Source organism: Danio rerio, chromosome 24 (assembly GCF_052040795.2).
Source record: "Danio rerio strain M-AB ecotype USA chromosome 24, GRCz13ab, whole genome shotgun sequence".
Taxonomy (NCBI): domain Eukaryota; kingdom Metazoa; phylum Chordata; class Actinopteri; order Cypriniformes; family Danionidae; genus Danio; species Danio rerio.
The window spans coordinates 34,495,522-34,523,493 of NC_141044.1; the positions used below are offsets into that span (position 1 = coordinate 34,495,522).

General features: G+C 34.1%; 1 protein-coding gene and 1 long non-coding RNA gene across 2 annotated transcripts in view; one reads left to right on the plus strand and one right to left on the minus strand.

The window, feature by feature from the left end:
• The window catches only part of LOC147838080 (uncharacterized), a 982,747-nt gene that overhangs the window by 107,966 nt on the left and 846,809 nt on the right, over positions 1–27,972 (plus strand). The gene's annotated exons all lie outside the window — the stretch shown is intronic.
• Positions 5,515–27,774, minus strand: alg14 (ALG14 UDP-N-acetylglucosaminyltransferase subunit). Its single transcript, NM_001006092.1, is given in 4 exon segments — positions 5,515–5,772; positions 23,195–23,317; positions 24,543–24,694; positions 27,449–27,774. Coding segments are annotated over 4 exon segments (660 nt in total). The 5' UTR covers positions 27,603–27,774; the 3' UTR covers positions 5,515–5,541.

The following is a 27,972-nucleotide window of genomic DNA, read 5'->3' on the forward strand; positions in this document are numbered from 1 at the left end:
ACCTTGACCTTCTTAGCTTTCAGGAACTTTGATGTGGAGGCTGAAGTATGAGAAGGAGCGCTATTCTGCACAAGAATTTGCCTCTCCTGTGGTTTGTAATGTAATGGGCAGCACAAATGTCTTGATACCTCAGGCTGTTGATGTTGTCATACACTCTGCAGATCTCTCGCACACCCACATAATGAACCTAACCCCAAACCATGAATTTTCTTTCACCAAACTTGACTAATTTCTGTGAGAATCCTGGGTCTATGTGGGTTCCAATAGGTCTACTGCAGTATTTGTGATTATTGGGATGCAGCTCAACAGATGATTCATCAGAAAAATCGACCTTCTTTCCCATATGATCAACTAGAAGTCGAGTTATTATTTGTTGCTCTTGGAACAACTGGGATTAACGACAAGACTTTTGTCAGGTAGTGTAATTATTACTGGTATTATGCATGATGTTTTGATTTTGATTTTTGAGGGAAAAATCTTTAAGCCAGTACTTAACAACATAAACCAAACCCTGTATGGATCTAATTTCAGCACGATGTATTTTTCCTGTATTCTTCAAGTAGTTTTAAACATCCACTTGTTGTTTTGTACTTGATATGCAGGGTGGGGCTCTAATGCCAGGGTTTATTTTTGTCGGCAAGGTCGAATTGAGAACATCAGAAAAAAACAACTATTCTGGAGGTGGTTTGACTGAGGAGATCAGTATCTCTCACCGTCGCTCAAACTGTGTGGCGTAAACAAGGAAACATAAACGTTTTCCTTTCGTGAATATTTCTAACAGTTTAATGCATTTAAGCTTAAAGTGAATGTCAGAACAGCTGCGTTTGGAGCTTCGCCATGTGTTTCATCTGACAACTCGACATGTATTATCAGAAGCCGAAGGTCTTTTAACTGCAATAAAATGTAACACAGGATGTCTTAATGAAATTCTGGGGAAAAAACATTGATCAGAGTATCTGTAATGAAATTAACAACCAGCTAATCAGAAATAGAGTTTCTCTTGAAAACAATCAGTGTTTTCTTTAAAAGAATTTAAGGTCACACTTTACAATAAGGTTTATAGTTAATGTTAATTAATGCATTATTAACATGAACAAACTATGAACAATACATTTACTACAGTATTTATTCATGTTAGTAAACGTTAGTTAATGAAAATACAGTAGTACATTGTTAGTTCAGGTTAACTCAAGGTGCATTGACTAATGTTAAGAAGCACGGACTTGGATGTTAATAGTGCATTAGTAAATGTTCAATTATGATTAAAAAATGCTCTACAAGTGTTTTTCATGATTAGTTCATGTTAGTAAATGCATTAACAAATGAACCTTATTGTAAAGTGCTACCGAATTTAGTTGTAAAGGTTTTTTTTTCTCTTTGCAACACCAGACAGTTGTAAAACACAGAATACATCTTACAGGAGTCACAAAAGATCCCAAAGTACTAAAAGCAAAGCTGGTGTGACATTATTTTACTAACTAAATCAAAGCTAAATGAATTGGGCCTCGTTTTGGGCCATTAAAGAGATTCAGTTCACTGAAAAATGAAAATTCTGCAATCATCTACACACACTCAAACGGTTCTAAACTCAAGTGTGAGTAAACACAAAACAAGCTATCCCGATGTATTACTTAAAATGGCTTTTGCTGCTTGTTCAAACTAAATTTGACAAAGACAATTCCTAATTTTTTTGGGACAACTTTTTATGTTCAAGCCACTTAAATTGGTAAAAACGGTTAAGTTCTATCTATCTATCTATCTATCTATCTATCTATCTATCTATCTATCTATCTATCTATCTATCTATCTATCTATCTATCTATCTATCTATCTATCTATCTATCTATCTATCTATCTATCTATCTATCTATCTATCTATCTATCTATCTATCTATCTATCTATCTATCTATCTATCTATCTATCTATCTATCTATCTATCTATCTATCTATCTATCTATCTATCTATCTATCTATCTATCTATCTATCTATCTATCTATCTATCTATCTATCTATCTATCTATCTATCTATCTATCTATCTATCTATCTATCTATCTATCTATCTATCTATCTATCTATCTATCTATCTATCTATCTATCTATCTATCTATCTATCTATCTATCTATCTATCTATCTATCTATCTATCTATCTATCTATCTATCTATCTATCTATCTATCTATCTATCTATCTATCTATCTATCTATCTATCTATCTATCTATCTATCTATCTATCTATCTATCTATCTATCTATCTATCTATCTATCTATCTATCTATCTATCTATCTATCTATCTATCTATCTATCTATCTATCTATCTATCTATCTATCTATCTATCTATCTATCTATCTATCTATCTATCTATCTATCTATCTATCTATCTATCTATCTATCTATCTATCTATCTATCTATCTATCTATCTATCTATCTATCTATCTATCTATCTATCTATCTATCTATCTATCTATCTATCTATCTATCTATCTATCTATCTATCTATCTATCTATCTCTCTATGTGTGTGTGTATATATATATATATATATATATATATATATATATATATATATATATATATATATATATATATATATATATATATATATATATCCAAAAATATTTTTTTTGCTACTTGATCAAACTACTGTACTTGTTTAAAATAAGTTGAAGCATCACAATTCAAGAGTTCAGTCAAGGCAGGGTGAATTCACTTTCGGCTACTACACCCCCGCTGAAGGAGTCAGCATCCAAAAATGATCAGATGTGTTCCAACATTAGGCACATTCGCATCAAGACTAAAAACACATCTGTTAAGCTGTGCCTTTACTCAATGAGCACTGTGCTACACCCCCACAGATCACACTGTTATGTCTTTTTCTTTTTCATTACTTTAAAACTAGTTTTAAAACATTTTAATCTGTTTTTATCATATTTTCATAATTATTATTCTTTGTTGTTTTTATTTCTTTTACTTGTTCCTATTCTTGTTTATGTAAAGCAATTTAAATTACCATGGTGTGTAAAATGTGCTATATAAACAAACCTATATTACCTTATTGTATGCAGAATGTTTTTTTTATTTATTTTTTTATCAAAAACCCCATTACAGGACAAGATGGTGGCAATTGGTAACTAAAATAAAGTCTTAAGCAAAACGTTTATCAGATTTTCATATACAGTTTTTTTTTTCCTGGAATTTTCCTAATAAACATGACATCACATACAGTTGAAGTTAGAATTTTAAGCCCCCCTGCATAAATTATTAACCACAGTTTAATCTCCCCCCAGTTTCTGTTTAACGGGGAGAAGATTTTAAACTGTACCTGACAGAAGACTTAAACTGTACCTGACAGACACGTCTGATGATCATTATCCAATCGCAGCTGTTCAGAGACGTCACAGTCGAGGAACTTAAAGCTGTGAAGTAAATGACTAATCTACCTGCATTGACTTGCCTTGGAAGATAACAGAAACCATTAGGTTATGTTTTACCTCATGCTTCATGTACAAAACTGCCTTCTTGCCTCTAAAAACAAGAACACAGAAAATTACACACACATAAATGCCACACTGCAACTTTTCCATCTCTTTTTAGTCTTTAATTCGCACAGAAAGAGATCAGCAATAAGGTATCGCTAAACTCATTCATTCATTTTCCTTTGGCTTAGTCCCCTTTTTTATCAATGGAATGCACCACCAACTCTTTGAGCATATGTTTTACGCAGTGGATGCCCAGCTGCAACCCAATACTGGGAAACACTCATACACACTCATCATTCACACACACTCATACACTATGATCAATTTAGTTTATCCAATTCACCTATAGCGCATGTCTTTGGATTGTAGGGGAAACCGGTGCACCAGGAGCAAACCCACGCGAACATGGTAGAAGATGCAAACTCCACACAGAAATGCCAACTGGCCCAGCCGGGGCTCGAACCAGCGACCTTCCTGCTGTGAGGCGACGATGCTTAACAGTGCAAGAAAATCCATGTGGAATGAATAAGTTAGAACAATTAAAATGCTTGAAAGGTACAAACCTGTAATCAAAAGACAAACATTGTCCTTTTCATGCACCGTTGAAATAGTCGAAACTTTGAATACAAGCTGAAGCGCCTGCATGGGTGTAAAAAAATGTCTCTCGGTTTAGTTTTGTTGACTTTTCAAGGGTGTAAAAGGAACAAAACATTGGTCTCCAGAGATGTTTATCACGGTTGTGTATTCATTATGACAGTAACAGCGTAGGAATGAATTGCTCCAATTTCAGTGTCAAGGACTGTATCAAAATGTACAGCTGAAGTCATTAAGTCATTATGTACAGCTTAATTATTAACCCTCCTTTGATTCTTTTTTTAAATGTTTCCCAATTGATGTTTAACAGAGCAAGGATTTTTTTCACAGTATTCCCTATGATATTTTTTCTTCTGGAGAAAGTCTTATTTGTTTTATTTCAGCTAGATGGAAAGCAGTTTTAATTTTAAAACCATTTAAAGGTCAATATTATTACCCCCCTTAAGCAATATATTTTCGATTATACAATGAATTGCCTAATTACCTTAACTTGTCCAATTAACCAAATTAAGCTTTTGAATGTCACTTAAGCAGAATACTAGTATCTTGAAAATATCTAGTAAAACATGTGTTGTCTTAGAATGAAAAAATTCGGTATACAATAAAACCAAAGCCAAAACAGTTCCAGATAGTCTGAAGGTTTTTTAAGAAGACACCTATATCTTAATTGCTTTTTTCTTTCTATAATTGTTTTATTTATTTATTTTTTCCTTCAGTTTGTTTATTCTTCTTTTTATTTTTATGTTATCTTATGTGTGTATATTTTTGTGTTTATATGTGGACTTTTACTTTCATTATTTCTATACCCATTTAGTAATAAACATACTAATAATCATGTTTTAATTATGGTGAATTGTATAAGTACGTATATATATATATATATATATATATATATATATATATATATATATATATATATATATATATATATGTATATATATATATATGTTGAAATGTTTGTAATTTTTTTACAATATTTAGCATAAATTTAATTGTATTATCTTTCCATTTCTAAAGATGTTCTGTGACTTAAATATTATTTTAATAAATATATCTGTTGAATAAATCTGTTTTGTTTAAATGCACCAATATATATATATATATATATATATATATATATATATATATATATATATATATATATATATATATATATATATATATATTACCCATATTCACTGAGAAATGGATAAATTTTCATTTTCAAAATGGGGTTTACTCAATTATGCTGTATTATGTATTATGTACTGTCATCAAGGTATAGATAAAGTTCAGTTATAAGAAATTAATAAATTATTAATATAATAATAAAAATATTATGTTTATAAATGTGTTGAAAAGATCTTTTCTGTTAAACAAAAATACAAGAGGGCTAATAATTCAGACTCTAACTGTATATAACTCTTAGAAAAATAAAAGACAATACAAGTGTAAAAAGCTGGGTTTCTTTATATTGTGTGTATTCATCAAACCAGTCTTCCCATGTAGATGGCATTTGGGTATTTGTCTTTGAGCTGTGCCCACTGCACAAAGAAGTAGTCAGAAATGTAGTAGAGCATCTTCCCGGACAGAGAAAGTGTTTTTACACGACAGATGCTCTCCACGTAGACAATCAACACTCTTTTAAGACCCAGAATTCCTAGGAGCAGCCCTGCGGCACACAGGGGAACACACGTCCCGGGACCATTGCACAACACCTGAAACACACACACAAAAATGACAATTTAATATCAGAAACTTCACAAATGTTATGTTATCATCAAATAATGATGAACAGAATTTGTTTAATGCAGGTTTAGTGCAGGTTAGAGTTTGTGTGTGCGGAATTTTGTTGCACGGTGCAGTGAAAAGGGGCGGGATTAAACCAGATGATTAGACACAAAAAAAAAAAAAAAACACCATCACTTTCTCCTGTGTGTGTGTGTGTGTGTGTGTGTGTGTGTGTGTGTGTGTGTGTGTGTGTGTGTATTTGACTCTGAAACTCGCGCATGCCCAAATAGACACTCCCACACCATCTTACTTTAGTTCCTCCGACACTCCCCCCTAAACAGAGATGGACACGCCCACTTTTCTGACTTTTTCCAAAGTAGAGGTGTGAAAACACCCTGCTGAAACGAGGGGGTTTCATGGCCCTTTAAGGTCTTGGTCTCTTGTTTATCCTCATAGAATCCATGTGGGATAAAAGAACAGCATATTTACTCTGTCTTTCATTAAATGCAGTTACCATTTAATGTTTAGAAAATCAGACTCATTTAAAATAGCATCACTGCGCAAAAAAAACGCTATGAACGCATGCTGCACATTCCGACTTTTTCTTATAATGCACAGAGTTTTGACTCTGGGACGTTTTCATTTGCCATTCACTGACAGGCGGACAGGTTAATCCAGTTCATCAAACTCCATCTTTTAAAATCATAATAAAAGCCAGCATCTCCTCATAAAAGCCAGTGTTTCAGCGCGCTGCTACATTGAAAACATATGATTCGATTCGCATGTTCTAATTGGTTCTGGGGACAAAGCGGCTTTTGCTGTCAAAGGCAAGCGGTGTTTAGCGGCTTTTACCAACAAACTGTTATTTCTGAATGCGCTGACGCTAGGTTTTAGATGATTAGAAGCAAATCTATTTGTTGATGGGGTACTACGTGCCTAAAGCATTCACTCAATGTCATTAGCTCATTTTTGGCGAAAGTGGTGTTTAGCGGCTTTTGCATCTAAATCTAAACTCTTTAAATAAACAATCACAAATAAATAAACAGATTAAACATGTTAACTGGCTAAATTCAGCTTGTTCACGAATCAGGCCCAAAATATTCTGCCACATTTATGAAATATTAAAGGGTACAATATGTGCTTTGGAATGTATTGAAGTTATACTTTCCCAAAATAAAATATTCAAGTACAGTAGTGGAGTAAAAACTCTTAGTTACTGTCCACGGCTGCATAAAGTAGAGCATCCTCAGAGTTTGAGAAATCTGATCTGTGTGCTTCAGAACTGGAGAAACTGCACAGGAAGGCGGTCAGACTTTTGTGGAGACGTGCCACGGGGTCTGGAGAAATCATCTTACACCGACTGCTCAGACACATTAACGCTGGAAAAATCCAGCCTGTGTCTGCGAGCAGCCGAATCTGATACAGGACACAGCAGAGGCGAGGGACACTTCCACTCAATTCACTTCTGTCTGCTTCAATGGCCACTGGAGGCTGATTTCATTTATTTCCAGTTTCCAAACAGCTGAAAACACTCTTGCTGCGTCCCAATTTCCAAAAAATAATTAGTGTACCATTATATATTATACCAGTATATTAGTACATTTAAAGGGTTCAACCAAAAATGAAAATTCTGTCATCATTTACTCACCCTTCACTTGTTGAAAACCTATTTGAGTTTCATTCTTCTGTCGAACCCAAAAGTAGACATTTTGAAAAATGTTGATTTATGGGACCTCCATATTAATATTTTAACCTACTTTGAAAGCCAGCAACCAACATACTTCAAAATATCTTCATTTGTGTTCAACAGAAGGTTTAAAACCACATGAGAGTAGCCTAAACAATGAAGAAAATAAATATTTTTGTGTGAACTATCCCTTTAAATGAGTACGCCAAAGTTACGCAATGGTCTACTATTTACTGTAAAAGTTAGAAGCGCACTGTAAGTTAATATTACAAATAACACACTGATTATTGGATTGTGAATTTGATTATACTATAAACACAGAGAAAATAAAGTGTTAAAAGAAAATACAAACATGGCGCGGTTAAGGGGAGGGTCTTACAGTGGGTTTACATGCGTTAAATGTTAAATCATATTAAATTTTTAAATATGTTAAATAGATAAACAGGCAAATGAACGTCATTATAAGTTATTATTACAAGTTTCAGAGTTGTTTTCGAGTTGGGAGCATGTTAGTCAAAAAACATGGCAGAACTGATGAATGGAACTTCAGCTCTAGTGGATTTTCAATGAACTACATCAGACAAGATGGAGAGATTGGAAAAGTAAAACATACTGTCATTTTTTTAAAGATTTATTTTTGGCCTTTTTGCCTTTACTAGATGGGACAGTACTAAGACAGGAAGCAAAGTAGGAGAGAGAGGGGGTAGGGAAATGTCCTTGAGCCAGGATTCGAAATCAGGAAGCTGTGACCAGCTACTGCAACATTTGTTGGCGCACTAACCACTAGGCTAATGCGCCAACAACGTAAATCATATTAAACAGCCCGCATAGATGGCCGGCGAGCTCTAGGAAGAGTCCTGGTGGTTCCAAACATAATCCACTTACGGATGATGGAGGCCACTGTGCTCATTGAAACTTTCAGAGAAATTTTTCTGTAACCTTTCCCAGCCTTGTGCCTCGAGACAATCCTGTCTCAGAGGTCTACAGACAATTCCTTTGTCTTTATGCTTGGTTTGTACTTTGACATGCACGGTCAACCCTGGGACCTTATATAGACAGGTGTATGCCTTTTCAAATGATGTCCAATCAACTGAATTTACTACAGGTAAACTCCAATTAAGCTGCTAAAACATCTCAAGAATGATCAGTGGAAACAGAATGTACCTGAGCTCAATTTAGAGCTTCACGACAAAGGCTGTGAATACTTAAAAAATAATTTTTCACATTGTCCTTATGGGGTATTGTGTGTAGAATTTTGAGTAAACAAATCAATTGAATCCATTTTGGAATAAGGCTGTAACATAAAAAAAGTGGAAAAAGTGAAGTTATGAATACTTTCCGGATGCACGGTGTATGAATGATTAACACCTAACCTGATGAAAAATATTAATTATGTGCATGTTTTGTCATTAACTTTTGAATTACCAAACATGTATTTCTCGACATGAAAGACCCACAACTGATTAACAAAAACTCCATTGGCAATATGATTCAAGAAATAGGAAATTAAACATAAAAGAAATTTGAAGGATGTGACAATATGATTGACAGGGCATGTAACTAAGCAACAGAAAAATCTAAAAAAAAAAAGTACTTCCATTTAATTATCGTCACATGGTTCAAAATATTTATAAAAAAACACTTTGAAAAAAGATTTTGGTAACCAACAGTCATTGCCATCCATAATAGCAAAGATATACTATGGAAGTCAATGGTTACTGGTTTCAAAATATCTTCTTTTGTGTTAAACTCAAAACTGGTTTGAGACAAGTGAAGAGTGAGTAAATGATGGAAGAATTTTTGTGTGAACTATTCCTTTAATGATGAAGAGGTTTGTTCCAAAGCTTGTCTACTCTTCTCTTACACACTCAAAAGTATGTACTTTTCCTTCACATAAAGAGTCCATACTATTAGAATGTAATGCAAGTAAAATGGGATGCAGCAACAATTGCCCATCCTGCACCTGGAGATGGATGAGCACTGGCGCAGCAGCAGGTGGGCGATGTTTACATTTCACACAGACCTGCGAGTTCACTTCGGGGAATGAGATCAGTGTCAGCCAACAGAGAGACGCTGACTTCAGCTGGGAACACAGAATGGTGAGCATTTGCTGTGGGCACAGGCCAAGCTATTTGAGTCTGTCATCAGAGCCGTGCAAATTTAAAATGGCCATTATGTGAAACTTCAACAAGACATAAATCAAACGTCAGAAAAAAGAAACTGCATGTCTGGGTTGGCGAATCACTGAGACTGAATCAAAAGAATTAAAAGAGAAAAGGTTGGTTTTCTCAACAACGCAAGAATAGGACGAAAGCTGATCGTGAAATTTGTCTTTTTTTAAAGACACTTTATTAAAATAAATCATTTCTGGGTCACACCTGAAAAATGGTTCAGTAGATTTGATCATTTCTTTTAAGGTAAGTGGTTGCAAACAATTTATAAGGGCGGAATTTAAACAAACAAATTAAGTTGAACATAATTACATACTAAACATACTAAACATACTGAACATACTAAATTTACCTTGTTTAAATTCAGCATATACAAATTATTTGCAACCAATTACCTTGCAGTAAAAAATGTAGTAAACCCAATGAATCTACTTTTTCAGCACATAGCAATTAAATTAATCATTGGTACAATGTACTTATTGTGTAAAAATAAGCTTTTACATTGAACTTAGGATTGATTAAACACCTGCATATAATTACATGTGTAATTAACTTATGTAATTACATCTTTAATTACACTGTTGACCATCCCTAATTCTGTATCCCACCTTAAGAGCACCAGAAGTGTTCTGCATTACATTATGAAGACAGTAAGTACTTAAGTAGTACATAGTAGTTAAGGTCACCTAATACACAGTAGTCAACATTTGAAGTGGATCAAAAACGTGGCAAAGTAGTTTTTGTTAAATTGTTGAATAGTTTTAGGACGACTATGATAAAACGTTTTGATCTAGTTTAAATGTTGACTAGTGTAAAGTGGGACCACAAAGCAATAGGTGCATCAATATTGCACTCTAACTAAAAACTGTGTATGTATTTAGCTGAATACATTTTAATTTAATTTTGTTTGGATTTGTAAATATTTTATTTAAATTAAAAATGTGGTTTGAAACAACCAAGATTTATCAGAGTGTATAGCTAATATAAAAAATACTTCTTGCATAACCCCTAATTTTTTATGAGTGAATAAAAATTGAAAACGTGTAAAAAACAAAAAAAAACACACACTGTTGGGCTGTGAAATGACTCCAGCAGTGGACTCCCGAAGCAGAACCACCATTCGGAATCTGCACTCAAACACAGCCCTCAGCTCAAACTCATGTGATTAAACTGAAAATCCATCAGTATCAGCTGATGACCAGCGTGTGTTTAACTGCTGAAGCTGGTGTGAGGATTATAAACTGATCCTAAAACACTGCAATAAATCTTAGGCTGGTATATGAAGTCATCGTTCCTGTGACGACATCACTGTGAGTCATGTTCAAGTCACAGGTGAGGAAAACAGACAAGTCACGACTGATGATCTCATCCAGGTGATCATTTCAATTATCACGCTACAACATTCAGACAGAGCAGCTCCAGGTGAGATTAATCTGTTCTCAGGCTTTGTTACTTCCCTCCTCAGGCTTCAGATGAGTCAGACCAAACTAGACTCCAGGTGTAATGGTTATAAATGACAGACGGGTTCATTTCACTCTTTATAGAGCACTCATTGAAATACTCATAATAAAAACCCTGGAGGGTTGCTGGGGGTTTATTACAAGATTTTTGAACTAGAACTGCCGCTCTCTGGATATTTTCTCTTTTCCGGACCATTCGGACCATTTGGTTTTAGTTGAAAAATGACATCAAATGTTATGATTACTTACAATTATTTGCTTCCTCTGTCTTTTTTATTTATTTATTTTTTTTTACTGAAAGTATTGAAAATAGTGTTCTACTTTAAAATACACCAGGACATTAATCTGCTTGTTAAGTGCGAAGCAGCTTCCGGGTCTAAGTATACACACATATATACACACACACACACACACACACACACACACACACACACACACACACACACACACACACACACACACACACACACAAATATATACATGTATAAATATATAAACACACACACAAACAAACAAACAAATATATATTTATTTTGTTTGACAGAGCAAGGAAATTTTCATAGTACGTCAGAAAATATTTTTTCTTCTAGAAAAAGTCCTATTTGTTTTATTTCGACTAGAATAAAAGCAGTTTTTAATTTTTTAAAAACTATTTTGAGACAAAATTATTAGCCCCTTTAAGCTAATTTTTTCTCAATAGTCTACAGAACCAACCATCGTTATAGAATAACTTGCCCAATTACCCTAACCTGCCTAGTTCACCTTATTAACCTAGTTAAGCCTTTAAATGTCACTTTAAGCTGTATAGAAGTGTCTTGAAAAATATCAAGTAAAATATTATTTACTGTCATCATGGCAAAGATAAAATAAATCAGTTATTAGAAATGAGATATTAAAACTGTTTAGAAATGTGCTGAAACAATCTTACCTCCATTAAACAGAAATTGGGGAAAAAAATAAATAGGGCCCTAATAATTCAGGGGGGCTAATAATTCTGACTTCAACTGTATGCATGTATGTATGTATGTATGTATGTATGTTAGTTGTAGTTTGATAGATGTAGGTTGAGATGACTAGAAAAGTTAATTTGATTGAGTTAATTAAAAAATTGAAGGCAGCAAGAAACAAAAATCCAATCAGTTTAGAATTGTAAAAACCATTAAGTTAACTTAATGAATTTGCATTGGGATGGCATGAAGGGATTGTGTTAAACCCAGCATTTATTACAGTGTGTACTTTTCAGTACAGACTATTTGATACTTTAATACTTCATATGCTTAATGTTAGCTTGATAAAACAAACCACTGTGCACAAAAACACTGCACAAATGGATTTAACTCTCAGAAGGGAGACAAACTGTGACGCAAACCCAAAACAAGAGAGAAATAGAGAAAACAATGTCAAGAATCTGCTTTCTTCAGACTGTGTGTGTGGAGGAGAGGGCTTGTTTGGTTTGCAATAACAAATAACGGGGGTCTGGACGTCGTGCAATAGACGTCCCCTCACATTCCAGAGCGACTCCTCACTGCTCCTCATATTCGCACCCCAGCTCTCTATACGTTTCTTATAGCCTTTTTAGGAAATTGTTAGAAAGCTCATGTTTTATCTTTTATTTAATGTTATAATATGTGTTGTGGATGGGCATTAGCAATGGATAGAGCTAAAAAGATGATCTGTATGTCAGGATACATATTGCATTATCATTTCTGTAAAACACGCTGTGTCTCCATAATTCGAAACTGTTAAAAATACATACTTAAGGTCTTTTCAATTTGTTATAGGTTACCTGTGAGGTTTGATGTAGTGTGCAATGATACAATAAGCACTTTTTACAGTATAAAAAACATTACTTCACTGGAGAGTCCTCAAAAACCATCAAAACATATATGTGTGTGTGCACTGTTAAAAAAAGCATTGCTGCCTTAAATGTGTAGTTGAATCAACTTAAGTTTTCTAGTCATCTCAACTTGCATTAACCAAACTGAACAAAAACATTAAGTTAAACTTTATATAACTAAAAATAATTAGTGGGAACTTAATAAACTTTAAAAAAATTAAGGATTGATATATAGAAGCAAAGTATAGATATATAGAATTATAGTATAGATATATAGAAGTACAGATACATAAAAGTACAATTATATAGTGGCAAAGTATAGACATATAGAAGCAAAATATAGACCTATTGAAGCAAAGTATAGATGTATAGAAGTGAAGTATAGATATATAAAAGCAAAGTACAGACATATAAAAGTAGAGTACAGATATATAGTAGTATAGATATATAGGAGTGAAGATAAAAATAGATAAATAGAAGCAAAGTATAAATATATAGAAGCAAAGTATACATATATAGAAGAGAAGTTTAGATATTTAGTAGCAAAGTATAGATATATAAAAGTACAGATATATAGAAGCAATATATATATATATATATATATATATATATATATATATATATATATATATATATATAGATATAGATATAGAAGTACAGATATACAATAGCAAAGTATAGATATATAAAAGCAAAGTATAGACCTATTGAAGCAAAGTACAGAAGCAAAGAATAGATATATAGAAGCGAAGTAAAGATATATAGAAGCAAAGTACAGATATATAGTAGCAAAGTACAAATATATAGTAGTAAAGTACAGATATATATAGTAGCAAAGTACAGATATATAGTAGCAAAGTACAGATATATACTGTATAAGCAAAGTACAGATATATAGTAGTAAAGTACAGATATATAGTAGCAAACTACAGATTTATAGAAGCAAAGTACAGATATATAGTAGTGAAGTATAGATGTATAAAAGTAAAGTACAGATATATAAGTGAAGTATAAATATATAGAAGCAATGGATCGATGTATAGAAGTAAAATAGATATATAGAAGTAAAGTATGATTTATAGAAGTGTGTGTGTAGTTCTGGATATATCAGTCTTAAACACTATTCAAATAAAAACCAACTTCTCATTACCTACAACTCATAAAATCAAATTTAATGACTTTTACCACATGCTAAACTGACCATATAGCAAACAGAAGCTGAACAGTAAAGCGACACGAATGCGCTCTTCAGTCTAGACTGACGTATTGACAGCAGCAGCGTTCACTATTAACTGCTCCTCTCAGCATGTGGATTCAGGCCGAGACGTTTGGCTTGTGCTGACACATCTGGAGCTCATGAGGACCCATGACGCACTTCTTTCCTTTTATGGCTAAAAAAGGACTGAATCCACCCCCTCTTCACCTCCGGATTTCAGACCTGACCCCCCATTTCCCCCGATTGGGCTGTGGTATGCGAACTGGCCCAGGCCCCTAGCTGACATGCTCAAGTTTGGCTAAAACAAACACTGTGGTCATAAAGGGATGGACATAGTTAGGCTCAGTCTCCTGTTCTTAGCTGAGAGGATTGGCAGTCGGTGCGTTTTCTGCTGCTGTAGCTCATCCGCCTCAAGGTTCGACATATTGTGTTTAGAGATGCTCTTCTGCATACCTCAGTTGTAATGAGTGGCTATTTGAGATACTGTTGCCTTTTTATCAGCTCGAACCAGTCTGGCCATTCTCCTCTGACATCAACAAGGCATTTGCGCCCACAGAACTGCCACTCTCTGGATATTTTCTCTTTTTCTGTCAATTCTCTGTAAACCCTAGAGAGGGTTGTGCAAGAAAACCCTATTAGATCAACCATTTCTGAAATACTCAGACTAGCCCGTCTAGCACCAACAACCATGCCGCATTCAAAGTCACTTAAATCACCTTACTTCCCCATTCTGATTCTCGGTTTGAACTGCAGCAGATCGTCTTGACCATGTCTACATGCCTAAATGCATTGAGTTGCTGCCACGTGATTGGCTGATTAGAAATTTGCGTTAACTAGCAGTTGAACCTAATAAAGTGGCCGGTGAGTGTAAATACTGGCTTGACAAGCATTAAAAGACAAAAAATAATTCAAAAGCTAACAAAATATTAATAATTGATATAGCCAATAAAAAATATCACTGCAATGAATGTCAGAATGCAAGAACAACTTGAAGACTTATTTGTAATATATTACAAAGAAAAATATGTTTAAATATATCAACATAAAATATATAATCAAACAAAGAATATACGATCTTATTGTTTAAAATTGTCAACATTAATCATTTCACTTAAATAACGAATTTCCTATTTTGGGGGCGTCACGGTGGCACAGTGGGTAACATGATTGTTTCACAGCAAGAAGGTCGCTAGTTTGATCCTTGGCTGGGCACACATTTCTGTGTGGAGTTTGCATGTTCTCCCAGAGTTCATGTGGGTTTCCCCCGGATGCTCCGGTTTCCCTCACAGTCCAAAGACAGTGTGTATGTGTGTGAATGAGAAAATAAATGAATGTCCTATTTTCTCCTTTTTATTTTACAGCAAAACCAAAACTCTTACTAAAATATGTGTGTAAACCCCAAACATTTGAACACGGCAACACATCTAAGAAGGCCACATCTGTTAATTACGGTACAAGAAATCTGCAAACATTTTTCACTATTCAAAAAAAAAAAAAAAAAAAAAAAAAAAAATCTGTGAAACTGGGAAATGACGTGAGCAGTGAAAACACAGGGCTCTAATTAGAGATTAACAGCATGCAAATGCGGTCACCAATGAGAAATCAGACCGCTTTATTCTGACCTTTAAACTCTGCTGCCAAGTCACACCCCACCTCCTCACAGCCAGTCACCAAGGCAACACAGAAACCCGATGCTGTTTGACTCCGCCCCCAACAGGGAGGTATAAAAGGGTCGTGGAGGAGCCAGTCAGACTTCGCCACATCCCGACAACAACAAGACCCCTCACAACCCTTCATTACATAACCACAGGAGGAGGAGAGAGAAAGGGGCCCCTGGATTATGAATTATTCCTGAAAGAGGGCTTAAATGAAGCCCGTCCCTCTCTCTCTTTCTCTAAATCACCCCCTCCCTCTCTTTTTTGTGTTCTTTATCTGTCTTAGAGTGTTTTCCCAGCACTGACGACAAGCAGAGAAACAGCAGGATTAGTGTTTGCTTATGCAGCAGATAGTCTTCCAGCAGGAATGTGATAGTCTTATCACCTGCTGAAGGATAAAATGTCTTTATCACCTGCTTAAACTTTCCCAGTGCTGCTGTGTGACATGCACAACAACTACTGCTTTTGTGTTAATGAGGTCAGGATGAGTATTTAAAGGGATAGTTCACCCAAAAAAAATGGACAAGTCCAACATTTATATCACACCGAAGGGGTTCCAACGGTTTATGAATGTGTTTTCTGTTGAACACAAAACAACACTAGTAAAACACTGCAGACTGTCAGCTTTAATTTGAGAGTAATTACATCCAAATCAGGTGAACAGTGTGGGAATTACATACACAGGTTTGCATATGTGCCTCCCACTTATTAAGGGTCCAAAAGTAACTGGACAGAATTAATAATCATAAATCAAACTTTCACTTTTTAATACTTTATTGTAAATCCTTTGCAGTCAATTACAGCCTGAAGTCTGAAACGCAGAGACATCACCAGACGCTGAGTTTCATCCCTGGTGGTGCTCTGCCAGGACTCTACAGCAAGTGTCTTTAGTTCCTGCTTTTTTTCTTGGGGCATTTTCCCTTCAGTTTTGTCTTAACCAAGTGAAATGCAAGCTCAATCAGATTCAGATCAGGTGATTGACTTGGCCATTGCATAACATTCCACTTCTTTCCCATCAAAACCTCTTTGGTTGCTTTTGCAGTATGCTTTGGGTTATTCTCCATCTGCACTGTGAATCACCGTCCAATGAGTCAGAAGTATTTGGCTTAATATGAGCAGAAAATATTGCAGGAAATACTTCAGAATTCATCCTCCTGCTTTTATTGAGGTTCACCAATGGTTTACATCTTGTGGTGAACCCTATGTTTTCAGTCTTCTCTTGATTGTTGACTCTGACACACATACACCTATCTCCTGGAAAGTGTTCTTGATCTGGCCAACTGTTGTGAAGGGTGTTTTCTTCACCAGGGAAAGAATTTTTGGGCTGTTCATCACAGTTGTTTTCCAAGGTCTTCCATGCCTTTTGGTGTTGCTGAGCTCACTGGTGCGTTCTTTCTTTTTAAGGCCCCGTTTACACTAGTGCGTTTTAGTTTTAAAACGGCGTTGTAGAATGAAAACGATCCGCATCCACACTCGCGTTTTACCCAGCGTTTCTGAACAGCTCTCCGTCCACACCAAAACGCTGAAAACGCACATCACGTGACCACACAGACACTCTCGGGCAAGCGCTCCAGCATTTCTACCCAGATGAGAGCTCTGCTTGTTAATCAAGCATCTCCCGCTGGATCTAATCTCACTATATTTGCTAAACGTGATATTTCATTCATGTTGTTGTCTTTATCTAACGACATAGGCCAATTCCCTGACTTTGGTCATTGGAATCTATTAAGTTACTTGTTCACGGGTAACATGTTTTGGTTAAGCGCAAAGATAAGTTAATGATTAATCCAGGTACATTGACCGATCGCTTGCCTTTATTTCCTACAATGTATAAACTTATTGTATGTTATACTTTTATAATTATCGATTATTAAAACTGATATTCAGCAAAAGAGAGGGTGCGTTTCGTATTTTCACTGAAATTGAAAGGAAACAGTTGTTATAGGCTCCGTTTTGTTATAAATATCCACACAGTGAAGATGACGCTCATATATGCAGCACGGCGCCTCAACATTTCTGCTGTCTGTTAAGTTGCTAATATTAAAAAGAAAATAGGCAGTTCCTTAAATCATGTTTACATTTTATTGTTGAGAAAGTGAAACAACGTAGCCAAGGTGATGTGAATGAAGTTATAAAGTACACTGCAGCAGCGTTTTAGAATGAGCAGCAGCGTTTTAGAATGAAAACGGCCTCTCCAGCGTTTTCAAAAAGCTCCGTTTTCGGCGCTCGAGAACTCCGGCGTAGTGTGGACGGATGGCATAACCGTAGCAAAACTTATGCGTTTTCAAACTAAAACGCACTAGTGTAAACGGGGCCTAAGAATGTTCCAATCCGTTGTTTGGCCCCACCTAATGTTTTTGTCATCTCTCTAATTAGTTTGTTTTGTTTTTTCAGCCTAATGATGGCTTGCTTTACTGATAGTGACAGCTTGGATCTCATCTAGAGAGTTGACAGTAACAGATTCCAAATGCAAGTAGCACACTTGAAATGAACTCTGGACCTTTTATCTGCTCATTGTAATTGGGATAATGAGTGAATAACACACACCTGGCCATGGAACAGCTTAGAAGCAAATTGTCCAATTAGTTTGATTTATGATTGTTGTTCTGTCAATTACTTTTGGACCCTTAACAAGTGGGAGGCACATATGTAAACTGTTGTAAATCCTACACCATTCATTTGATTTGGATGTAAATACCCTCAAACTAAAGCTGACAGTCTGCAGTTAAGGACCATATTGCTTGTTCGTTTAATTTCAAATCAATCGTGTTGGTGACTAGAACCAAAAACTTCAAAATTGTGTTGATGTCCAAATATTTATGGACCTAACTAGATATGCACCATTTTTGCATCACTCTTTTTAAGTGAACTGAAATTGAAGCTTTAAGTCAAATGAACAAGAAAAACATAGTTATATATACTAAACAATACAAGTTAACGTGATTAATTAAAAGTAATTTCAAGTTTTTCAACTTAAAATCTTTAAGTGCAGTGGTTGAAGGTTTGTGGCTGTTTTTTCTCCATTGACTTCCATTATAATGACATTTTTTGATTGCAAAGTCTTGACACCATACCGGGGTTGGACAGTACTTCCAACCTGTGCAGGCCATGAGAGATGTTTAACTTCACTTTCATGTTCATCAGACCACTCTGTTACCAGTCTTGCTGTGTGTATAGGTGCATTATCATCCTGATACATGGCACCGCCTTTAGTGACTAAACGCTTGGCTATAGCAGCCTGGCCATGCAAATTGACCCCGTGGAGCTCCCAACGAACAGTTTTGGTGAAAAAGAAGAGTTTCGGTGCACATTTAATTCTGCAGTGAGTTGGGCAGCTGTGGTTCTATGTTTTTTGGATACAATGCGAGTTAGCGCACTGACATCACTTTCAGACGGCTTCCACTTGCATCCAAAGTATTTCTGTTGGATGTGGTTTGTCCTTCTTGGTGATATGCTGACACTGATCTGGATACAGTGGCTCTTGATACATCACAAAGACTTGATGCCTTGGTCACAGATGTGCCAGTGTCCTCTTTTAAACTCTGATATGCCACCATAATGTTATGTGCATTGCAATATTTTAAACAAAACTGTGCTATTACTCTTCTAACTGAACCTTAACACTCTGCTCTTACTGGTGGAATATCAAATTTAGCCATGAAACCTCCAACATTAAATTAGCCAGTGTTTCAATTTCATTGTCCAACCCCTGTATAAAATGCAATCTTTACTGTTGGTGCTTTTCCCTACTGGGAAGAGGTACAATTTGTCGTTTTAACTGTTGATAATCAGTTTCAGTTAAAAAAAAAAAAAGCTTACTGTCTGGTTTTTATATGGACTTTTATTATTATTATTACTTTAATTATTATTATTATAATTATTATTATTATTAAGTGTCATGTGCCAAACAAAAAATGCCATTATAATTGACGTAAACATAAAAGACACATATCACAGATATATAATAGCCTAATTCTGGAATCAACAGATAACACCCTTCAAATTAAAGAAAAATGGGAATCTGAACTTAATGAAAAAATTGAGGATGATATTTGGGAAAACATATGTTCAGAAGCTCATAAGGGGATCAACAGCCATAACTGGAAAGAGTTTGACTGGAAAACAAAAATTAGGTTTTTTAGAACACCATTGATGGTCTCCAAATATACTAACCGTCCACAGTCAGAGGAATGCTGGAGGGGTTGCGGAAATGTGGGTAATCAGGCACATATATTTTGGGAATGTCCAAAGATACTTGCATTTTGGCAAGGGGTAAAGATTGAGATAATGAAAATTATGCAGGTAGATCTACCTTTTACTCCCCTGTTTTTCTTGCTTGAAGGGATACCCCAGGATATATATAATAAAAACCAGAGATATATACTACATATACTTTTACTAAGTGCAAGAAAGACCATAACAATAAATTGGATGAAGCCACACCCTCCAACAATAGTACAGTGGATAGAAAAACTTGATTGTATATATAGAATGGAGTATATGACTGCTCAACTTCAACTAAAACTGGATATTTTTAAACAAAGATGGGCACCTGTTACGTTGTACCTGAATAGGACATAGTATTTCTAGCTCCTTTGAAACCCTTAAATATTGTATGTTTTTTTTTTTGTAATTTTTTATTTTTTTTATTTACATCTGCGGCTACTGTCGTTTTTTCTTTTCTTTTCTTTTTTTTTAATAATCGCTGCTGTCACTGAATGTTCTGTTCTGTAAAATGTTTTAATGTATAAAAATAAAGTTCAAAAAAATAAAAATAAAAATAATTGACGTAAATGGGGTAAAAATAACCACAAACATAACCAAGTGTAGTAAATGTGAACAATACAAAAGGCTTAGGTGTGATTTAAGTCTTATTTACAATGATCACAGGTGTCTCTCATTAAATCTCACAAAAAATAAATGTCACACTGTCACTTTTTCCAGCTTTTTAAGAAAGAAAATCAATCAGAACAGAACATTTTATTTTGGGGTGAACTATCCCTTTAATTCAGAATCATGAAAGATATAGAAAAAGCTGGCTTCCTTAGATAACATAACATCTATTAATGAATCATTCATATGACCACCATAACAAGTCAGTGCTGTTTTCAGCTAACAATAATAAGATTGTAGTAAACATTTTGACCATATTACAATCCATTCGAAAGATTTTCACATCCACAATCAACTCAGAACGTGGAACTAATGGCTTATAAACATTTAGTTTCAGTATTTCTCTGCCTAAAGCTCATATAGGAATCTGAACAATATTTTGCTGATAACCTCATCTGACCTTATAAACAATAAAGTGTGGAGATATTTATAAAAAGTGATGTTTTCCAAAACAAAGGACAGGATGTTTGAATTCTCAAGGATGTGGACTGGGTAAAGACACAACGGAGTTAATCTGAAGGACACACTGTTTCAGAGATTTACTTAAGAAAACACTTTAAAGAATAAGAATATGGTCTATTAATAATACTCATGCTAAACAAGCTGCCAGATCATGCTGAGCTTGTTCTATCATTAACAATCTTTAAAACATTACCACTTTATAAGGCGCTCATTGAAAATACCTGAAGTGTTAATTTTTTATTATTGTTTTTTATTCCTGAATCATTAGCAGCCCTGTATATTTTTCCCCAATTTCTGTCATTTCTAAACATAGTTTTAATAACTCATTTATTATAACTGGTTTATCTTTGCCATGATGTCAGTACATTACATAACATTTTACTAGATATTTTCCATGATACTAGTATTCAGATTTAAGAGACATTTAAAGGCTTAATTAGGCAAGTTAGGGTAATGATGGTTTGTTCTGTAAACAATCAAATAAATACTGCTTAAGGGGGCTAATAATATTGACCTTAAAAGGTTTTTTTTTTTAACTGCTTTTATTCTAGCCGAAATAAAACAAAAAAAGACTTTCTTCCGAAGAAAAAAATATTATAAGAAACACTGTGAAAAATTCCTTGCTCTGTTAAACATCAATTGGAAAATATATCCAATATTTATCAATGGAGTTAACATACGTGGTTATTCACTAGAGAACAAAGACGATGAAATAAGTTGAAACAATACCAAACCAAAATCAGCTGATTTTACAATAATACTGTCACCTGCAGTCGCCTTCACAGCTGGCAACGCATTTAATATTGATTAATTTTGCAACAATAACATTGTTTTTCATATTTATTAATGTACAACTGCCTTGATATGATCTGTATAAAACTCTATATAAATAAACGTGACTTTTTAAAATTCAGAAATGCACAAAAATAAACTGCACTCAAACAAAGTCCCCTTCACTCTGCACTTTAAAACGCCCCTCAGGCAATATGCACGGGCATTCTGTCTGAATGGGGAAACATCAAAGTCTCCAAAACTGTTTGGCAAGCTTCTAATTACATTACATAATTGGAATCACCAACATAATTAAACAACATAAGTTTAGTTCTCATAAGTTTAGTTTCTAAACATTAGAATCAAACAAAACCTGCATTTTTTTCAGGTAGGCCAAGCTAATGCACATGCTTACTCGAAAAGAATGGCCGGGTTACACATCATATCCTCTAGATAATGCTTCGTCAGATCGTGCTGTACTTCTAAAGTAATTCACAACCTGGTCTTGATGCCGAATCTCCTCCAGAAATGACAACGACTCTTTGTTTGTGGCGTTTGATTAGTTGCTTTCATGTGATGTGCATTTGACAGGACTGCACCTCACGTTCCTTTCATACAGATCACAAAACCAGAAAACTTTTGTTTTCAGGTGCACTTAGTTCATTTAATAGTAGAGATTTCAAGCTTTATGTGGATATTTTTCTTTTATCAGTAAAGCAAGTATTCACTGAGATTCCGGTGTGTTTGTTGACCACATAAACTGTCTGGTTGGATCTTCTTTCCAAAAGAATCGTCAGTCTATAGCGATCGATGATTGGCTCCTGTACTAGTAAGCAGAGCTTCATTCGCCATATTGACCGTTACACTTGAAATGTCTTGTCTAGTCTTTGACTCCAAATAATATTTTTCCTGCTTGTTCAAATGAGTTATTTAAAATGAGTTGAAATAACACAATTACTGAGCTTGTTTTCGAGACACAACTTAATTGTTTTAAGTTTAATCCACTTAAACTTGTTAAATTGACTTGATCGATTTATGAATGAATTACGTGGAGCATTGTTACAGACTTTATACTTTAATTAGGATAAAAATGCAATCATCCTACTCAAAATAGAGCAGGGCAGCCCATAGGCATGATCTTATGAAAATGTTATGAATGTGCTATTTCTGGAGGGCATTGCACAGACAGGAGGAAAAGAGGAAATGAATATTTGATGAAGACGTGATGGAGGATAAATGAGAGAAGAGAAAACCCACCACATCCGGCCGAAGCCTGAAGACCAGCGGTACGGAGGAGAACAGAGCGTTCAGTGAACTCAGAACAGAGGAACTCCAGGACTGACGCACTTCACGACTGCGAGGAATCCGCTGGAGAGTAAACTGAGATCAGAGAAAAAAAAGGCAATTATTAAGTGACAGAATAAACACAACAGCACATGACTGAATGATAGAATGATTAAATGAATATCTATCCATCTATCTATCTATCTATCTATCTATCTATCTATCTATCTATCTATCTATCTATCTGATGAGGTATCTATCTATCCATTCATCTATTCATCTATCTATTGTTTCCATCAATTATGTCCATCTATTTTATCCATCTATCTATCCATGTATCCATCTATCGTATCTATCCATCGATTGTATCGATCTATTGTATCGATCATCCATCACATCTATCTGTACATCAAATCTTTCTATTATATACACCTATCTATCTATCTATCTATCTATCTATCTATCTATCTATCTATCTATCTATCTATCTATCTATCTATCTATCTATCTATCTATCTATCTATCGTATCCACCTTGCATCTATCTACTGTATCTATCATCCATCGCATCTAATCCATCCGTCCATTAATCTATCTATATATCCACCTATCCATCCATCATCAATCAATCAATCAATCAATCAATCAATCAATCTATCTATCTATCTATCTATCTATCTATCTATCTATCTATCTATCTATCTATCTATCTATCTATCTATCTATCTATCTATCTATCTATCTATCTATCGTATCCACCTATCTATCTATTCATCCATCCATCCATCCATCCATCCATCCATCCATCCATCCATTGTATCTATCTACTGTATCTATCATCCATCGCATCTAACCCATCAATCCATTAATCTACCTATAAATCCATCCATCCATCCATCCATCCATCCATCCATCCATCCATCCATCCATCTATCTATCTATCTATCTATCTATCTATCTATCTGTCTATCTATCCTATTGTATCCATTCATCTATTGCATCCATCAATTGAATCCATCTATTGTATCCACTTATCTGTCCATCCATCCATCTATCTATTGTATCCATCAATCAAATCCATCTATCATATCCACATATCTATCTATCCATCCTTCCATATATATTCTCATAATTTCAAAAACTATTTGTATGAAAATGCCTGTAAAATGACAGGATCTGCTGCCACCTGCGGGCCAATGTGAGACATAACAATAAGAAAGTGCCTTTTGAAATATCACAGACCGGCACATGGGTTTGGAATGATGATATTTCTGGGATCAACTAGTAGATTTTATAGTTGTTGTTTTGTTTTGTTTTTTCACCTGAGAGGTTGAATCACTTTTTTCTCTCTCTGCTTCAAATGTTCGGATCTTCTCTTCGCTCATTTTATCGGTGTCTGCGATCACATAATGTCGAGGGTTATAAGAGTGAGATAAACTCCCCAGCAGACGGATGATTTCTGTGGTGTGTCCTCCTGAGAGAAACAGAAAATAAATATTGTCCATAACAATATTAATGATGATGACACTTTGCTATGAAGCTAATTTGTTCTTATTAGATAATGCACTAGCTCAGGGATGGGCAAACTTGATCCTCGAGGGCCGATGTCCCTGCAGAGTTTTGTTCCAACACTAGTCAAACACCCCTGAACAAACTAATCAGTGTCTTCAAGATCACTTGAACTCTATAGGGAGGTCTGTTTGAATAGGGTTGGAGCTAAACTGTGCAGGACACCGGCCCTCCAGGACCGAGATTGCCCACCCGTGCACTAGCTAATAGTGAGTAATAATCTATTTTTCCAGGATTTAGCCTTTTAATCTTTGTGAAAATGAGTGAACATTTAATTATGTGAGTTCAGAATGCACCAGGTTAACAAATTAAACTGTATTTTAAACAATCAACTAGTAAATGCTGAAACTATACTTTTAAATATTGCAGAAGTATTTTTCATTGTTATTCACAGTTAACTAATATTAAGAAATTAGACTTTTTTTGCCACAATAATAAGAATAAAACATCCCAAAATAATAAATCACAAATGAAATAATAAAATAAACGTGACATTTTTATTGCAATATGTTCTTAAGTGTATTATTTAATTGCAAATAAAATATTTATGCCATTTGTATTAGCATTATTATATTACATTAAATGCAAATATGGGTCCCACTTTATATCAAGTGGCCTTAACTAATATGTACTTACATAGGAATTAATAGTTTGTTACAATGTACTTATTGTGTAAATACATGTATTTACTGTGTACTTATGCTTGATTAAATACCTGTATGTAATTACATCTGTAATTAACTTTTGTAATTACATTTGTAAATACACTGTTGACCATCCCTTACACCTTAACCCACCCTTAAACCTACCCATACCACCAAACCTGTCCATAACCCAACCTCTATCCCAACTCAAAAGCACCACAAGTGATCTCAAATACATTATAAACACAGTAAGTACATTGTATTTATTTTTTTGATGTAAGTACATAGTAGTTAGGGACACTTAATATAAAGTGGGACCCAAATATGTAAAAACTAAAGAATATACAATATATGCAGACAGACGGACGAACAGATAAAGTAAGGTATAGATATATAGAAATTATATATATATATATATATATATATATATATATATATATATATATAGGGTATAGATACTGTATATAGAAGTAATAGACAGACAGACAGACAGATAGATATAGACAGACAGATAGACAGACGGACGGACATATAAAGTAAGGTATAGATATATTATATAGAAATCATATATATAAATATATATAAATATATATATAAATATATATATATATATATATACATACATATATATATATATATATATATATATATATATATATATATATATATATATATATATATATATATATATATATATATACCTATCTATCTATCACTTCTATATACAGTATCTATACCTTATATATATATATATATATATATATATATAGGGTATAGATACTGTATATAGAAGTAATAGACAGACAGACAGACAGATAGATATAGACAGACAGATAGACAGACGGACGGACATATAAAGTAAGGTATAGATATATTATATAGAAATCATATTATATAGAAATCATATATATATTTATATATATATATATATATATATATATATATATATATATATATATATATATATATATATATATATACCTATCTATCTATCACTTCTATATACAGTATCTATGCCTTCTATATATATATATATATATATATATATATATATATATATATATATATATATATATATATATATATATGAGCAATTCCGTGCAAATGTCAACCTTGCCATGAAAAAGATTTTTGTTTTTACCAAAATATGGAAACCATTTCTGGGTTTTTTGTGTAAGCAAGTATTTTACAGTACTTTAAAAATACTCAAAAATGCATCTGTCAATGTTTTCAAACTTTTCTATTTGATTTACCAAAGTCACACAAATGGTAATTTCACATGCGTCACATCCATAACAGAGAGATGTCACATCCATAACGACACTTTTTCCTCAGAAATGTGAAAATATTAAATAAAATAAAACCAAGCAATTTTGTTTTATAGAGAGCCGACTCTAATCCTTTTGATTAGCATTATTTCTTTTGGGTTGTGCAGTTTAATTCACATAATTTCTACAAAGTATGTTGTGTACTGTAAACTCGCAGACTTTTTTTGTCACATCCATAACGCATGCTTATTTTCCTCATTTAAAGTACAAAACACGTTTACAGATTGATATTTTTCTGCTCCCATAACTCTGTGGCTAGTTGCTCTTGAAAATATAATAAAAAATTTTAATATAATGTTAACATATACTTTCTCTGTCAATTTATGTGTTGAGTTTTTATTGCAAATGTCACATCCATAACGCTGGAATTGCTCATATATATATATATATATATATATATATATATATATATATATATATATATATATATATATATATATATACTGTATATAGAAGTAATAGATAGATAGATAGATAGATAGATAGATAGATAGATAGATAGATAGATAGATAGATAGATAGATAGATAGATAGATATACTCTATAGAAGGTATAGATATATAGAAGGTATATGGTGTACATAGAAGTAATAGACAGACAGACAGACAGACAGAGACATTTTTATTCAGCTTTAAAACACAAAAGCAATATATAAAACACAGATACATGCAAATACTTATTCCTGACCTGATCCAGCCACCACCAGCACTGATACAGATCCCTTCTGTCCAGGTTTATATTCAGGTCCATTTCGCAAGACCACAAATAATCGTAAAATAAACCCTGTCACTAATAATAAAGCGGTGAGAATGACACCACTCAGCACTACAAACAATGCCATCAGGTACCAAGATACCCGCTCATTAGGGGTTTAATAATTGAGTCTCAAAACATTAGTAGACTCATGTTTGTCAGGAAAGAGCAAGCATTTACACTGCAAACAACTTTATAAAGTAAAACTGGAATGCGTGTTGTAGTTTTGAGAAAGCAGTCATCAGAGCACACGTACAGCTGCTACGGAAAGCCAAGAGGGACAGGTTTGTGTTGTGTTTATACGGAATTTCTGAAAAGAGCGACATCTAGTGTTTAATAGTGAAATAAGTCAGGTTGAATCATTCATTCATCCATTCATTCCTTTTACCGTCAGGGGTCGCCACGGCGGAATGAACCGCCCACTTATCCAGCATATGTTTTACACAGCGGATGCCCTT